Source organism: Panthera leo, chromosome B1 (assembly GCF_018350215.1).
Source record: "Panthera leo isolate Ple1 chromosome B1, P.leo_Ple1_pat1.1, whole genome shotgun sequence".
In the NCBI taxonomy this organism is placed as follows: domain Eukaryota; kingdom Metazoa; phylum Chordata; class Mammalia; order Carnivora; family Felidae; genus Panthera; species Panthera leo.
Window position 1 is genome coordinate 160,547,019 of NC_056682.1, and position 12,468 is coordinate 160,559,486.

Sequence of the window (12,468 nt, forward strand, 5' to 3'; positions counted from 1 at the left end):
TTTATCTTTCCATTTTGCCAGTTTCACTATGATATGTCATGGTGTTGACCTGTTTTGTTGATTTTGAAGGGAGTTCTCTGTGCCTCCTGGATTTGGATATCTGTTTCCTTCCCCAGATTAGGGATGTTCTCAGGTATAATTTGTTCAAATAAACCTTCTGCCCCTTTCTGTTTTCTTCTTCTGGAACTTCTATGATACAGATATTATTAGGTTTCATTAAATCACTTAGGTCTCTAAATCTCCCCTCGTGGTGTAGTAATTTCCTTTCCCTCTTTTTTTCAGTTTCATTATTTTCCATACTTTTATCTTCTGTCTTACCTATTTTTCTCTTCTGCTTCTTCCATCCTCGCTGTCATTGTATCTAGTTTATTTTGCATCTCACATATAGTGTTTCTTAATTCATCGGAACTATTTCTTAGGTCTTTGATCTCTGCCTCGATTCTCCCCTGTCTTCTATGGTTTTTTCAAGCCTGGCTATTAGTCTTATGACTTTTATTCTAAATTCTTGTTCACATATATTGTTTCTATCTGTTTTGAGCCATTCTCTGGCTGTCATTTCTTCCTGGAATTTTTGAGGAGAATTCTTCCATTTCGTCATTTTGGCTAGGTTTCTGTCTTTTATGTGTTTTAATAGCTTGTTATGTGTCCTGCACCTGTGAGAACTACTATATTATAAAGGGGTCAGAGGTGCCTGGGTGGCTCAGTCAGTTAAATGTCTGTGATTTCATGGTTCATGCATTCAAGCCCCGCATCAGCTCTGTGATGACAACTCAGAGCCTGGAGCCTGCTTTGGAGAGCCTGTCTCCCCCTCTCTCTGCCCCTTCCCTGTTCGCGTGTACTCTCTCTCTTTCAAAATAAATAACCATTAAAAAAAATTAAAGAAAAGGGGGTTATACACTGTCCAGGGCCTTGCACTTCAGGAAGCGTTTTTGGAGTGTGTTGCTTGCACTCGGCTGTTGCATATTTGGCTGCTCTGTCACAGTGGTCATTCTTCTCCAAAGCTCCTCCTTACTCATGGTGGTCGATTGTTTAGACCTTTCACCAGGTGTGCTTAGATTTGTTTAGAAATTAAAAAAAAAAAAAGGAAAGTGCAGGGGACTTGGTCCCATACAAAGAGAAAAATGAGAGGGGTGGAAAAAAAGACCAAGCAGAGAATCAGAGAAACTACAAGGCTTAATCCAGAGAGAGAGAAAGGAAAATAAAGAAGGAGGTATAGAAAAGATGTAAAAAGAATAAAAATGCCTGATTAAACAGACTGACAAAGCAGAGGAAAAAAAAATACATAACAAGAAATGACCAAAAGTCAAATCAGAGACTACGAATCTGATTCCAAAGGGGAAAAAAAAAAGAGGGTAGAAAAAAGAAAAGAGAAAAAAAATAATAGTAATAAAAAATTAAACAAAAAACCAGACTAACATACATAACTGCAGGACAGTTGTCGGTTGGTGTTTGAGATCAGTGGCTGTGCTGTCTGGAGGAGAGGCCATCTGGTTCCCTCAGTGTCAGTCCCACTCCAGTAGATAAGCAGTTGCTAGGCACGGAGGGGCGGGGTTTGGTGTAAGCAGGTCCTGCCTTCACTGGGGGCCCTGAAGCCCCACTGTGTTGGTGATGAGGAGAAAAATGGCAGTACCCCAATCTGTCCTCCCTGGACCGGGTGTCTCAAACCTCGCTGTTCAGGCAGCCCTTACAGAGTAGTGCGGGCAGCTGGCTTGTCCTGCTCTATGGTCTCCCTCGTCTCCTAGGTGATCGGCTGAGATTCAAAACCTGATGTCTTAAAGGATCCCACACTGTGGGACCCAGTTCTGGGGTAGCACCACTCCGCCCTGCCAATAAAGGGCCTTTGCCTGGCCTGGGCCATAGTTTTAGTAATAGCAATTTAGACTATCTGACAAACTCATTGTCATCAAGAATATTTCCGGACTCCTTCCTACATACCTTCGTTATCCTTCTTACTATTATCTGGGTATCTGTCTCCCTATTCAGTTCCAGATTTTTGCCTATAAGGACTGACTTTTATCCTTCTATCCCTAAAGCTTAGCATACTATTTAATAGAAAATAGGCTTTCAACAAATGTTTGTTGATTAGGTATTATTTTTAAATTGAAGAATAGTTGACATAGAATGTTATATTAGTTTCAGGTATAAATAGTGATTCAGTAATTCTGTACATTCCACAGTGCTCACCATGATAAGGGTAGTTACCATCTGTCGACATACAATGTTACTACAATATTAATGACTATGTTCCCTATGCTGTACTTTTTATTCACATGACTTATTTTGTAACTGGCAGTTTGTTGGCCTTACTTCCTTTCACCTGTTTCAGTCATCCTCCCTCTTATCCCCGGCAACCACCAGTTCATTGTTTGTATTCATGAGTGTTTCTGTTTTTTGTGTTTTAGATTTCATATATAGGTGAAATCATATGGAATTTGTCTTTCTGTGTCTGACTTTCACCTGGTATGATACCCTCGAGGTTCATCCATGTTGAATGGATTGGCAAGATTTTATTTTTATAGCTGAGTAGTATTCCACACTGTGTGTGTGTGTCTGTGTGTGTTTGTGTGTGTGACACACACATCTCATATCTTCTTTATCCATTCATCTATCAATGGGCACCTAGGTTGTTTCCATATCTTGGCTATTGTAAATAACTGCTGCATGAATATAGGGGTACATATATCTTTTTGAATTATAGCCTATTTACAGTTTCATAGTCTAATATATATACTAAATGTTAAGAGTAGCCTTTATTATTTTATAATATAAAATTAATTATGAACCTCAATTTTTTTCCCCTGTATTCCTTTTTTAGAAGGGAAAAAGCCTTAAATATGCCCCAGCTAAAGGTATTTGCTTGAAAATATTTCAGCCTTTGGTACAAGCCAAAACATTTGAATTCTCTATGATAACATAAAGTGTTTCTCAACATTACTGTTTGTAGACTAATTTTTTTTTTGAAAACTAATGACTATGTATTTTTCTTTCCACCCAAGGAGAAGTACAAATGTCTACCACAAGACGAAAACGTAATATGTTATGTTGTTTACCGTAAGCTGTAGTAAAATGAGCTCGATTGTCGACAGGTATGTTTTTAGAGACTCTTTATTTTGAATCCTATAAAGGTATTTTAAAATTTATTATTAGAGTAATGATCTCTATCAAACTGATACGGAGTTTCATGCTTAAACATAATTCCTATTACATTCAGTTTCTATATTGAGTAAACATAGTGTAATAGTAAGATATGTTAATGTTATCTATAGCCAGAGTCCAGTGTATGGCTTGTGTCCTAAACAGATCTTGAACTATAATTTTGAGTTTGATTTGGTCAGAGCTGCTCCGAGAGAAATTGTGATAGTTGGCACGTTTCCCTGGCACCTTATGGAATCTTTTTTCTCCTCATGTGTTGTCCTTTTTCTCCGTATCTATCTGTTGGGGCTAACTCCATGTCTTCAAGCATTCTAGTGTTTGAGATTGATAAGTGGTAGCTATAATTAGGATTTTATTAGTTGAAATTACAATCTTTGAATCATATTCTTGGGAAAAGGATAAACCTGCTTCTTTGATTTTAAGACTTTTTTTTTTTTTTTTTTACATTTTAACACTGACACTGAGATTCATCTTACAATTGCCTTATCATAGTTTAATTGGTAGCATTTTTTTTCTTTCTTAGTGGCATATGAAATACTGACAAGTCTTTATAAAAGTCAATGGTGTTCTTAATTTGATGACATACAGTAACATATTTTAAGCTCTTACTCTTTGATAGGTAATGTGTAGAGTACTTTTCATATGTTGCTTCATTTAACCTCACAATAATTCCTTGAGATTTTACAGCTGAGGCAACCATAGGTCAGAGAGGTTGAATAACTTGTTTAAGGTCACATAGTTAAGTGATGAGCTGGAATTATGACCTATGTTGGCCTGACACTAAAGTTCCTGTATTTTTATTATAGTGTACTGTGTGATTCTTCCATAGGGGATTCTTTAAAAGTTTTGTAGCTAGAGTTGTATACAGAAGTGACTTGACGTGTGGGGCCAGCCTGTCTCCCTTTCCTGTGAGATAAACAGTGAAGATAAATACTCTACCAGAACTTAAGACCTAAGGGGCAAGGAGTTTCCTTAGAGAGGGCTGCCTGCAGCACTGCCCTAGTTTTAGGCTATGCCATATTTTCAGGTGGGCTCTATGTATAGTTGTCTCCTCAGAAAGGATGTTCCTTCACTGCTCCTGAGAGATTAAATATGATTGTGGTATTATGCTTCTCAGTGATTGCCAATTCCCATTCTAGATGATGCAACATCTAGAGATAGCATCTGTGTTCAGACATAACAGCAGTTTTTAATAAGAGTTCATTATTTCTGTGAATATCATTAAAATTATGGACTCTCTCCTCAATAAAATGCATATACATACAGAAGTTTTCCTAAGTTGCAGTGCACACATGGAACCTGGAAAGTCCAGATATGGACCTCTGTGATACAAAATTGGCAGATATTCTCAACAATGGGTCCAGCAGACGTTCTGTGTGCCTTTATAGGCCTTAGAAAGGTGTGATTAAAGTAGTGAATAGTGAATTCATGTAAAACTCCTGAGTCACCTGAAATTATTTAATATTGCTACTTAGATTAAGGGGTTAGCCACCAGGGCTCTTGATTTCATTTGTTAAAATGTTGTTCCCCTAGATCTTCCCATAACCAACCTCTTCTTGTCACTTAGCTCTCAGCTTAGATCTCCCCACCTCACCAAGTCCTTCCCTTACCACTGAGACTAAAGTAACACTGCAGTAACTAAAGTCTTCCCTTAAAAAAAAGAAAACTTGTCAATATTCCCTTGTTGATTTGTTTTGGTCTACTAGAAAATAAGCCATATGAGAGCAGGGACCTCTGTGTCTGATTAACTGCTCTGTATTCATGTTCAGAATAGATCCTGGCACATGAGTACTAATAAGTATTTGTCAAATGAATCAATAATGAATGAAATGTATTAATGTAAGTTAAATGCTAGATGTTGTGATGCTCATGAGCAGTTTGTGGTTTTATTAATATGATGTCTCAAAATAATTTCTTTAAACTATGCTGTTAAAGATAATTTCAAATGAAGTAATTTTTATATGATGGCAGATACACTGACTGTCTATAGTTTTCGCTGATTACTAACAGTCTGAAACAAGGTATTAACCTCTGGTTAAATTAAATTCTGATTTTTGCATGTCATATTTACAGTAAGCTAAGTAAGTAGTTTTAAAATTCACATTTGTGGTAAATTTTTTAAAAATTTAGGTAAACATGGATAAACTTTAGTTTTCTAATATTTATTCAGAAACAGGTTAGCAGTTAGTTGAATTTGAATTTGTACTATCCTTTAATTTTAGAAAAATCCTAGGATGTAACTGATTTGATTCACATGTCATTTTGGTATTGCTGTTGCTTAATGAGTCTGCTCTTATTTTCTCTGTCGACTTTCTTTTTTCTTTTAGAGAAGATGGTAGTATATTTGATGGGTTGGTGGAAGAAGATGACAAGGACAAAGCAAAAAGGTAGTTCATCTTAAGATGCAAAATAGTAATTAAATGAATAATAAGTAAATATAAAAGTAAATAGTGATTTCCAAAAGCTGTCTGTCTTAAGAACTTAGATATATTAGCAAGGTGGAAAAGCTTAGAATATCAGTATGCAGTTTATAAATTAATAAGGTTATCCTGTAAAAGTGCTCCTCTCATCACATCATATTTGGAGTGTGTAATATCCATAAGACATCACTAAGGATGTTAACCTTCATCACTTGGCTAAGGTAGGATTTGCCTGGATTCACATTTGTAGTTACTGTTTTCCCCTGAACTTGTTCTATTGTTTGGTAGCAAGTTATTAAGTGTAGCCTACCTTCAAAGTAGTGATGGGGGGAATTAAGCTCCACCTCCCATAGAAGGGGATATCTACATATATTTGAAATACTTCTGTAAAAAAATTGTGTCCTTCCCATTCATTTATGTCTGTATGAACTCATGTATATTTATTTTATAGTTTAAGTTATACTCTAGTGCTGTTTTATTTTGTTGCTCAAATTGTTTCAGCTTTGGCGATTGGGAGTTCTTTCAGGGTAGGCTCCTGTGTCCTCCACATGCCTTCATTCTCCAGTAGAAGGGAAAGTAAATCGTGGAGGTGAGGGAGTGAGATCTAGAGCCATGGTAGTGTTGATGTGAGCTGCCTTAAACAGGAGGCTTGACAGTCAATTATAGTATTAGGAGAGGGAGGCTCCGGGTAGCATTATAGCAGTTTGTAGTCACTGAGAGTGGGCAGTAAGCACTTTCTGGGTGTTTTTTTCCAGCTGTGTTGAACTATGTGGGTGCTTAGACAAGGGTGGACGTTGCTGTAGTATTATACACAGGTACAAAGATAAACATGTAATAAGTAATAGTTACTAAATGTCTGTATTCAGCAAAAAGGAAAAAAAAAAAGGTAGTGGGATAAGAAAAATATTCACAATAACTGGGTGAATTGCAGAATATTCTAACGAATGATTAAAATCTAAGAAGAAGATTTTGAAGACAACTATATAGTGTATTCCAGGAAATAAAAAGACCTGGATTTGAAGCTAAAAATATATAGGACAACCCGTATCCCTCAACCTCAATCTGGTGGAGGAAAGTTTTTATAAAATACCTTAGGGTAGAGATAAAATCTGTTAAGATAGGAATAATCAGTCTTGCCTGAAAAAAGAAGCAGAACTCTAAGGAATTGACTTGGACAGTGTTGAAGGCCAAGTTTATAGATAGATAAGGTAGCTAAGGGTATCCTATTTTCAAACACTCTGAAGGTTTGATCATGTTTTTAGGGAACCAGAAATACTGTGGCTCTGGAAGACACTGGAGGAAGACAGAGAATCTCACAATATTGTCATAATTAAGCAGAACCACACTGAACTCTGACTGAAACTATGATGAGTTAAAGTACCTTAGTGTTGAACCAAGAACAAAGGGAGTTTTATACCCACCTCCAAAATGAAACCTCTGTGGCCTGTTATCAGTGAGGTCCTTACAAGGGCTGAGAACTTCCAGCCTAAATGTAACAATGAAGTGAAGTTTGGTTTAGTGGTTACGATTCAACAGTAGAGTTGGCAATATTTGGTTTCTGTGTATTTTCTTTCCCTGGAATCAAAATGTCTGCTTTGAATTACTACTTCATGGTAGCTGTATGACCCTGGACATGTTCTTTATGCCTCAGTTGTCACCTGTAAAATGAAAAGTTGTAAGTAATAAAGTCTTCCTCCTAGGGATTAATGAGATTTCATAAGTGCTTACAGTAGTGCCTGGCACAGAAGTATGCCATGAATATTGGCTTTTATTTTTACCTCTATCCATGTGTTCAGATACTTCATATATGCTAATTTTCAGATGCTTATTTCTTACTCTTTTCTAGAGGAATATAACTAGATCTGCATATCTAAGTCTTTTGTGTATGTCTTTTTAAATGTGAAACAGGCAATTTCATCATATTTAAATTCTGCAAACCATCTGTGCACCAAAACCAGTATCACATGTTATATCTCACATTAATAAACAGCATTACCAGTCACTTGGGAATCCTCTTATATTTCCCTTTTGCTTCCCTACTGCAAACCAGATTTGATTTACCTGGAATTGATAGATCTGCCTCTTAACCCTCAAACCCACACTGCTCTGTTAACACTGCCACTGCCATGGTTTATAGGCTAGTATGTTGCGGTTGCCTCCTAAATGGTCATCTGACGTCCAGGCTTGTTTGCCATACAATAAATTTTCACGAGTATTTGCTAAATGAATTTGTTTCACCAAGCCTCGATCTTTTCATTACTGTGATCCCAGAATGGTCAACAAGCAGTTCTGTTCACGTCATTCCTTTGCTTTAAAACCTTTCAGTGCCTTCCCCTGGCTTTCAGGATTAAATTAAAATCCTTTTATGTAACATAAAAACTTTATGATTTTTTCCAGTATTTATTTATTCCTCACCCACCGCCACAACTCTAGTATACTTGGGCACAGAAATCCCATCCATTGACCATATTAGCCAGGTTGAATTACTTGTGACAGGAGTTCATTCCTGGGCAAGTTTCCTATACCTGTAATGCCATGCATACATCTACCCCACTACCACACCCTTTTCTCAGCCTCTGTGACTCCATTCAGTACACAAGTTCAGTACTCTGCATTTCCATAGGAATTAGATAAATTTCTTGAAAGAGCTTGTCTTTTCCCAGTATCCTTAGCCTTTATTAGCATAGTCTCTGTTACTATAGCAAGCACTCGCTGTTTGATGGAGTCAGTTTAATATCCTACCTTTCTTAAGAGATTTGAGCCATTATATTTTTTCCCTCTACAGAATTAAGAAATCTGACTTCAGAGGCACCTGGGTGGCTCAGTCGGTTAGGCATCTGACTCTTGATATCAGCTCAGGTCTTGATCTCAGGGTTGTGAGTTCAGGCCCCACATTGAGCTCTGCACTGGGCATGATGCTTACGTAAAAAAAAAAAATCTGACTTCACAAAGCAGACAGAGGTCTGCTTTAATCATAGAATCATTAATCATTAATCATAGAATGATTAATTGGTCTATAAATAATTGTATTTAGTTGTCTGAAGGTCATGGTGCCACTTAGTATTTATTTACTGGTTAGCTGCTTCACATAAGATAGTACTAATTATTCTTTTGGCGTGCATATTTTGAGTGCTTACTGTTTGTTAGTTGTTACGTTTAAGTGCTTAGATGAAAAAATTGGGGCTTTGTCATCAAGAAGTACACAGCCTAATGGAGAGAGAGATATGCAGACATTTGGTTATAGCTCTGTGGTGGAGGCTGGCATAATGAAATAAAGTGGAAGGCTATATGGATAAGCCTGAGGGTAGAGAAATTTTCATTTTTAGATTTGTTTGTAATTTAAAACTTACAGGAGATGGATAACTCTCCTACTTAGTAATTTTGAATAATTATATGCACATTATATGTACTTTCACAAATACATCTCAGTAATATAATAACTTACTAAAGAAAATACAAATACTTGGTATTTGTATTAAATAAGTTAAATAAATAAAACCTGAGATTTGAATGAAGTTTGTCTTATTGGCATTTTTCTAAGAACATATATGCTAAATGCTTAATATGTAAAGTTTCTTTAGTGATTAACTGAGAAGAAAATTACTGCCAAATTAACTGTACATTGTTGGTAACTTGTGGATAAATACTTACTACCACTATATTGACAGAATACATGATTTGTAGTTGTGTCCGAAGTGAGCATTGTATTAAATTATGTGTGTCATCAAATGGATTGTTTGAAAACTGCTTTTCTTTTTCATCAGAGTATCTAGAAACAAATCTGAAAAGAAACGTAGAGATCAATTTAATGTTCTCATTAAAGAACTGGGATCCATGCTTCCTGGTAATGCTAGGAAGATGGACAAATCTACTGTTCTGCAGAAGAGCATTGATTTTTTACGAAAACATAAAGGTAAAATTTTAACTTTATAAGATGGATTTTTTTTTTTTATAACAGACTCTCTCTTAAAGCACAGTGTGGTAGAATCTTGACAGTGATTCTTAAAATTGGATGCTTCCATACCTTTTTCTTAAGAGAAAGAAATCAATTGCCTTTTTAAAGGTTTCCTGGTATGTTCTTTATTTCATTCAACAAACATTTATTTAGTGCCTACTATACGCTAGATTCTTGGGGTGAAGAGTAGCAGTCCTGGCCCTCAATTAAATTTAAGCCGAGGAAGACAAACATGTGAATAACTAATTTACAACTAATTTATTTATTCCTCACCTGTAGATATTTAAAATGTGAGTAGTGTTCACAAACCGTAAACATGTTGTGAGAACACAGGAAAAAAATGTCAGGAAGGGCTTAAAAATAGCTGATTTTTCAACTGAGTCTTCCTTTTAGGTTAAGTAAAGAGAACCACGTTTCACCCGGAGGGAATAGGAAGTATTGTGTGCAAAAGCAGGGAGAGTTCAGTGTAATTGGAGCATAGTTGAGTGGAAAATTATGGGTATATTTGAAAGAAAGGCAGGAGCCACATCATTTGGGCCTTATATGCCATTTTAAAAGATTTTAGGGGTGCCTGGGTGGCTCAGTCGGTTCAGCATCCGACTTTAGCTCAGGTCATGGTCTCACAGTTTGTGAGTTTGAGCCCCGCGTTAGGCTCTGTGCTGACAGCTCCGAGTCTGCAGCCTACTTTGGATTCTGTCTCTCCTTCTCTCTGCCCCTCCCCAACTTGTACTCTGTCTCTCTCTGTCTCTCAAAAATAAATGTAAAAAAAAATTTTTTTAAAGAAGATTTCAGTATATGTCTAGTAATTGAACACTGTTTATAAAATAAAGTGATTATTTGTTAATTGAAGAAAATCACTTTGACTATAAATGAGTCATGAAAAGAAAAAGTTAAAGAATATTAAGTATTTTGGTAACAGAGATAATAGATGAAAAACTTGGAACATTTCCTTTTCTAGTTACAAGTGAAACCACAAAACTTCTCAAAAGGAGAATTTGTAACTAGTACCTTTATTCACTCCTCCGGGCTCACTGAGTCATGCATTACCAAGCTGATTTTTACGCTCCATCAGTATCTGAAATTATTTTTGGTAATTTCACAAATGCCATCAGCCCCACCTGTTCTGCTACCAATCAGATAATAGCAGTAGCTTTTTCTTATACCTAATGCACTGGAAGTTTTAATCCATCCTCCACTGGTTTTCTTTTTTCTTGGTCTGTGTTATACTGCACTTCTTCATTCATCCCCACTTTCTAACTGAAACTTTATTTTTTTGCCCTCTAAATGTCTTGTCTTTTGTGCTTTTGCTTTCTCTTCACTCTTTCCCTTGGTTATCTCATTCCATAGCTTCAACTATTATCTCCCTATTAAACTACCATATCTGTATTTTTAGATGCAAACTTTTCAGTCTTTTGTATCCAGATAACTTTTGGATCTTTCTTTTGCATGTCCTCAACCTCAGTGCATCTAAAACTGAACTCATTTTCATTTTCTCAAGTCACCTCTTTCTCTCAACTTCCCTTTTTACATTTTTATACCACCATCATTTCAGGCCCCAGGACTCAAGCCTGAAAAGACTTTTGAATTTTTTCCATCTTCCTTAGTACTACATCACAGTTGCCAAATTCTGTGGATCCTTCTGTAAATGTGTCATAATTGCTTGTCTTCGCTTTTATTATTACATTTTACCTCTGCAGTTAGTATTCTCACTAACCTTAGTGTCTCTTGTTAGCACACTTAGTCCCCTCAGACATTGCAGCTCAATAAATGATTGCTGAATGAAATGAAATAATATGCATACCTTTGCCCCTGATAATTGAAGATTAATACTGGCATTAAGTAGATCAGTTTTTTTTTCAAAATTGGGTATATCATTCTCAGAAAAGTAAAATTTACCTTAAATTAAAAGGGAATTCTTAGATACTTATTATTAATACTCTAAAATAAGCCTGTGTTTAACTAAAGTTGATGGGATTTGCTTGTGGATTTAAATCTTTTTTCTGAATGTATATAATTGGTGTGAATGTGAAAAACATGACTATATTCCACAGAATTAGTAGCTAGACTTTTTAGTTACTCTTCATATTAGTAGTACAGGCATTTCCAGTACGCCAAAAGTTGGGTGACAGTTTAATATGCTTGATTTATATATCTGATAATACAAAATCAAAACAGCCTGGTCCCTACTTTTCACAGCAAAGTAGAATATGTTTTTGTGGAGTAATATCTATGACATAGATTTTTGTTTTGGTTGTTTAAGATGTCTGCATTAAAAAATGGAAAAGTATTTATTACCTAAATAGTTGAGGTTTCATCATTAAGGAATAGCTTTCTCGTATCTAAATCTATTAGAAAAATGTTGCAAAATAAACTCTAATAATTTTGTTAAAATGTGTGCCCAAGCTAGGGATCTCCAGATTTTGACCAGTTTAAAAACATGCAAGAGGACACTAAGCAAAATCACTCTGGGATTATTACTTGGGAGTTTTTGCCCCAAATCTTAATTTAGTCTCCTTGATTATTAAGAATAGAGCACCTCAAATTGGGAGGAATCTTGCTGCTTGGCAGTAGGGAAGCCTGTGGTCATTTCAGTAAAAGCAGAATGATGGACTGACCTCCTTGGCTCCTTTCCTCCAGGCTCGCGTCCTTAGACTGCTCTAGGTTCCATCATTTAAATGTCAAGAGAAGGATGAGGAAAAAGAATTTGTTCTGATGCTTGATACTAATCTGCTTCTTCTGATTCCTATTTGGTCATTATGTCAAGCAGGAAGCAGTCTCAGGCCTTCCACAATACAGGTTGTCAGAGCTCCCAGAGAAAAACCAGAGATTGGTATTCCCAGGAGACCCAATCCAAGGCGATAACTTGCCACATTAGCCCATGCAGTTCATCACTGGGCCTTCTAATACCTACCTAGACCAATACATGTTATTGCCCATGGT

At 36.2% G+C, this 12,468-nt stretch overlaps 1 protein-coding gene across 6 annotated transcripts in view; it reads left to right on the forward strand.

Moving 5' to 3' along the window:
• Window positions 1-12,468, forward strand: part of CLOCK (clock circadian regulator) — a 119,457-nt gene that overhangs the window by 50,927 nt on the left and 56,062 nt on the right. For all 6 annotated transcript variants that reach the window (XM_042936346.1, XM_042936347.1, XM_042936345.1 and 3 more), the window contains 3 exons: window positions 2,997-3,086; window positions 5,481-5,540; window positions 9,338-9,486. In XM_042936346.1, the coding sequence (XP_042792280.1) occupies window positions 3,040-3,086; window positions 5,481-5,540; window positions 9,338-9,486 (256 nt within the window). In that variant the 5' untranslated portion in view covers window positions 2,997-3,039. The remainder of the gene's footprint in view (window positions 1-2,996; window positions 3,087-5,480; window positions 5,541-9,337; window positions 9,487-12,468) is intronic.